We start from the raw sequence: 5,150 nt of genomic DNA on the forward strand, positions 1-5,150 counted from the left end.
ATGTTTTTTTCTTTTCAATTTTTATCAATGAACTTTTGAATGTTTAAAAATCTATTTTGAACTCCTATTTCCTTTTATTCATACAATACAAATTGATTGATGCATGCTCAATATTTATTATTTTCACTTTATAAAAAACAATTTTGATTATTATAAAATAATTTCACTATATTATCTTTAAAAAAAAGAAAGCATTAAGTTTGTGGAAACTGGGGCGTGATTAGATTTCATATGCTCCTTTTCTAAAACTTAAAAATTGAGTATAATGGCACCCACATTTTTTTTTAAATGTAGAAGACTTTATTTTTGTTTAATGGTTAAATCAAGACATGAAAACATCTTACTAAATATAAAATATCTAGCTGCATCATAATATTACTCCGATTGTGTTCCTCGTAACTCACAAACATACATCATACATGATACATGCATGTCTATATATGCTCACATATACATATATGTGACATATTAATTGAAACTTACGATGAATAGTAAATCATAATTTTTAAACTATTTATTAGTTATTGTTAGTATTAAATAGTAACCAATAAGATTTAAGTATTTTTATTAAAATATTTGTAGATTATTTAATTTGAGTGTTTAGAGGGGTGAAGCTGGTCATCACTCATAACACCCAATCAAATTCCGTCATGTCATCAACCATTTTTTCATCACTCACAACTTTTTAGTGGTAATGGTCATCACTCACAACACCCAACAATAAACCCTCACACCCCCTCACATCCATTTATCACTCATAGTCTATCACGTGTGAAAACTATCACAGAAACAGTTATCCACGCGTTGAATATGTTTGGTGGCGGTGGAAATTTTGTTTATTCCACCCGTGGAAGTTGCCTATCACGGAGAAACAATTATCCACCCGCAGTCCCCTTAGGGTTAACTTTTTATAAAATCTGCATTTATGTTTATTTATTTTTTTTAACATTCCAAGTTATTTGTTTGCACATTGTGATGATATGTTACCCTCACGCATTAGATCGGTATTAGTTCATTTCGCTACAGTACCGGTATGATACATGCACTTGGTATAGAAATCAACACATGTTTTACATGACCGAAAATGATAAAAACGAACACCAGTAATAGTACCAATGTTGTTCGTACGGAACCGACCTGTTCAGAGTGTCACGCTACTAGTTCAAATTGTATTAAACTCGAGCTGGCCTGTTGTTGTTTTTTTTTTTAAATTTAGTAATTTACATGTAGTTTGTTTTTTTAATAATTTAGTAATTTACATGTAAAAAAATTGCAACAAAACAAGTGTGTAACAACCATTTGATGATTTAAATGTCATCCAAAACCTTAATACACATAAACGTTAACATGTTTAAATAATCTACACATAAAGAGACGAACACAAAGGCTTATGGCTCGAAAATTTATTCGGTTCTAATCATTATTAAACAACTACTATTTGGAGGAACTTTGAAGAAAACACATCAATTCATCCAAACACTTGTCTTGAACGTTTTTGTCACCCAATAAAGACATCATCTCTTTGGCTCTTTCCCTATACATTTTCCCATCTTCTTTCACCATCACAAGACTCAGTGAGTCAGCCACCGATTCCGGAGTAAAAGACCCATCCACATCCTCCCTATATACCATACATGCCATCTTCTTTTCCACCAAATAACTTGCAATTAAACCTTGGTCAAACGTAAATGGAAGCAACACAAGTGGTTTACCGAGTTGAAGCCCATCCACAAGTGAACCCATACCCGAGTGAATTAACAAAACCCCAACCGAGTCATGACTCACTATCTTGAACTGTGGTGCCCAACTCTTACACACCATACCTTGTCCACGTGTCCGCTCCTCAAACCCACTTGGCAACTCAATAACCTCATCATCTGACAACCCACGTTGGTCGTTTAATACCCAAAAAAAGGGTAATCCACTCAACTCTAACCCTAAAGCCAACTGAGTCAACTCGTACTGACTCGGTTTTGTTTCCGTTCCAAAGGCTATGTAAACAACCGACCCTTTTTCACGCTTGTCCAACCAGTGTTTCGTTTCTAACCAACTAGTGTCGTCGCTGTCGTTGTTGTCGTTAGCTTTTGTCGGTAAAAGCCCAATCGTGATGACCGGTTTTCGGTATAATTCCGTCAGGAGGCTCAACCAGTCCGGTTCGAAAGCGAAACTACTCCTCATAACCACCGCGTCACATCCGCGGATGGTGGTTGCGAGCCGATACGTATCACTAACGTTTTCGTCATCCGTTGTAAGGTTTTGCATGATTCGGGTGACATGAAAAGCGCTCGGCCGAACTTCGGATTCAAACGAAACCCAGTTCGGCCGCTTGACAAAGTCGTCGACTGACGTCCGCTCGTCACCTCCGGACATCGCTTCCGGGGATCCCATGAAACCGAGCACTCGCTAAAATACGCGGTCCGGACGCCATGCTTGGCCACCATCGGCCCCAACCAATAAGTAGCGAAGTCACAAATGATCCAATCTAGAGATGTATTATTAAGAAAATCCACCATTGGTTTTCGGAGGCCGTCGCAGGCCATTTTGAGGTACTTAACCTTATTCGCGGGTAGATCCCGGGTCGACTCAGCGTTTTTGGGGAGATTTTCGACTTCTGGCAGATTGATTTTGATGAAAGTGATGAAAGGGGTCAATGTTTGAGGGATTTTAGGGAGGCGATCGATGTTTCGAGGGGTTGATATGAAGGAAATCATATGCCCTTTGGAGGCCATAAGCTTTGCGAGTTCGAGATACGGAATAAGGTGACCAAATGCCAGCCATGGGAGCATTGCTATGTTAAGCTTAACATCGCCATTTTCGGCCATGGAGAGTAAAGGCTGCATGCTTGTTGGTCGTGATGTTACAAGTGTGTGCTATATCATTAATATATACTAACAAAAATATAACATTAGTCAAGTTGCTATGTAGTAACGTGAAACGTGATGAAAATTGTTTAAAAAATCACTAATTAAGGGGCTGTTTGGTAGCCTCTTAATGACCATTCAGATGCTACCTCTTAATGGTTTAAAACCTCTGAATGAATAAGAGGTAAGCTCAAGTCTGAATGGTTAAGAGGTAACATCTGAATAGTAAATCATCACATGTCACATTCTTCTACCTTCTCATTGGTAAAATTCTAAATGGTTCCATTAAAAGGTAGCCTCTTAATGACCATTCAGAGGCTACCAAACAGCCCCTAAATTTGCTTGTGTCACCGACAGTTTTTCATTTTTTTTTTATTTGTCTATAGTTAGGATTGAACCCTAATTTTTAATTAAAGCAGATATATTTGTCTACAAATAAATAGGATTGAACTCTTACCAATTTAAAAATTGGTAAAAATTTGTCTACGATTAGGATTGAACTCTTACCAATTTAAAAATACAAACCCTTATCTAATACCTTAGAGCATTCACAACAGCGTAACTATATATATCATCCACAAGAGGGTAACTATATATATCATCATCTCTAAAATTAAAGGCAGATACTTGATAAAAACTTACTGTCAAATAAAAAAAACTGATTTTTTATCTATATCAGCCTTTCTATCCAACTTTTTTAGGGTCATATTATGGGCACACTTAAAATCCTTAAATCGTCATCACCAATACGGGTTGAATAGGCCTATACGACCCGGCCCGTATTATGCAAATATCAATTTCGAAGGTCAGTCAAAGGCTGGCAATGTCTTCACATGCGCGGCCTATATGAGTCGTATAGGCTTATACGACTCGTATCATACGAGGTTGCACTACAAGAACAGGGTACCTTTAGCGGCGACGGGTGTTGCCGGTATTGACCACTTTTGTCGCCGCTATTGACCATTACCGGCGACATGTCGCCGGTAAAGAATCGCCGGTATTGCTGGGCCGGTATTGACCGGTTGTCGCCGGTATTAGTTGTTATCGCCGGTATTGACCTGCCAGTTCTAGCGGCGACACTTGTCGTCGCTAAAGGTGTCGCCGGTATAAACCTTCGTCAGTAAAGGTTGAAAAGCAATAGCGGCGACACGTGTCGCCGCTAAAAATCTGTTTTTTTTTTTAATACAGCAGCTGTATATACAGCTGCCCAGCCAGTTTTACGGCCGAACATTATCAACATATACTAAAGGTAATATACTTAAAAACTACGTTTAAGTCGTACATTATATCCTACAACGTTTAATTAAATCCAAAGCATACATTAAAAACAAGTCACTCATCGTCATCGTTATCGTTGGGTTCATCGTCGGATTCATTATCGAATAAGTTGTCAGAATCGTACTCTTTTGACTTTCCTTTTCCTTTTCCTTGTGAAGCAAGATAGTTGTTAAGTTGGTTCAAAAATGACGGGGTTCGGAACAAGCTGTTAACAAAATCCTACAAAAATAGATAGCAAATGCTAACGTATATTAGCATATTAATTAACGCTACCAACATATATTTAACAAGGAAACATGCGTTCGTTTGTCATTTTATAAATTGCGTAGTTTACCTCGGAAAAGGGTTCTTGCGTCCGAGATTGCGAAGACGACATGTTAGATGACGATTGCGAGGACGTGTTGGAAGAAGTTTTAGGCCCCATCCCGCGGTACCATCCTCGCCGCTCACCCAACGCTTCCTGATACGGGCAATTGGCGCACCCTCACCGCTCCATTCACTTGTCGCGTGTTGTATGTTCCGCTGTATTTTACGAAGATGATTAAATATATATGTGTATATATATATATATATATATATATATATATATATATATATTTGTTATAGAAAATAATACTTAAAAGAAATACTTACGTAATTTTGTTCAGCAACCGGATCAACCCAATTCCCTTGATTGTCCGTGTGGGTTTTAGCATATGTAGGTACCCAACCTATATCCTGTTTAACATTAAACTTAGATTAGACATTAAATAAACAAAAGCTTACACACACGCACACATACATAAAACATTACATTTTATAGGCGGTGCTACCGTACGAAGATGTCCCCCCACGGTATGGGAATTGTTGTTTCTCGCGTACTAGTGTGTTGGCCTTGCTTCTTTTAATATATTTTTCTTCCCGGAAACCTTCGATGGTTCTCAACCAGTTATCATAGGGCATATCCGGGGGATGGAATGCCCTTGCACTCTCAAGATCATTGTAACCTCCCTTGCTCTTAAATAATTTTTT

The 5,150-nt window shown here is 38.0% G+C and overlaps 1 protein-coding gene across 1 annotated transcript; it reads right to left on the reverse strand.

Annotated features, from left to right (window-relative positions):
- Positions 1 to 1,434: 1,434 nt before the first annotated feature.
- LOC110911901 (UDP-glycosyltransferase 91A1-like) lies at positions 1,435 to 2,370 on the reverse strand. The gene has a single exon (XM_035984352.1). It carries the CDS (start codon positions 2,368 to 2,370, stop codon positions 1,435 to 1,437), a length of 936 nt encoding a protein of 311 aa, XP_035840245.1.
- Positions 2,371 to 5,150: the final 2,780 nt, after the last annotated feature.

This window comes from Helianthus annuus, chromosome 15 (genome assembly GCF_002127325.2).
Source record: "Helianthus annuus cultivar XRQ/B chromosome 15, HanXRQr2.0-SUNRISE, whole genome shotgun sequence".
Classification (NCBI taxonomy): Eukaryota; Viridiplantae; Streptophyta; class Magnoliopsida; order Asterales; family Asteraceae; genus Helianthus; species Helianthus annuus.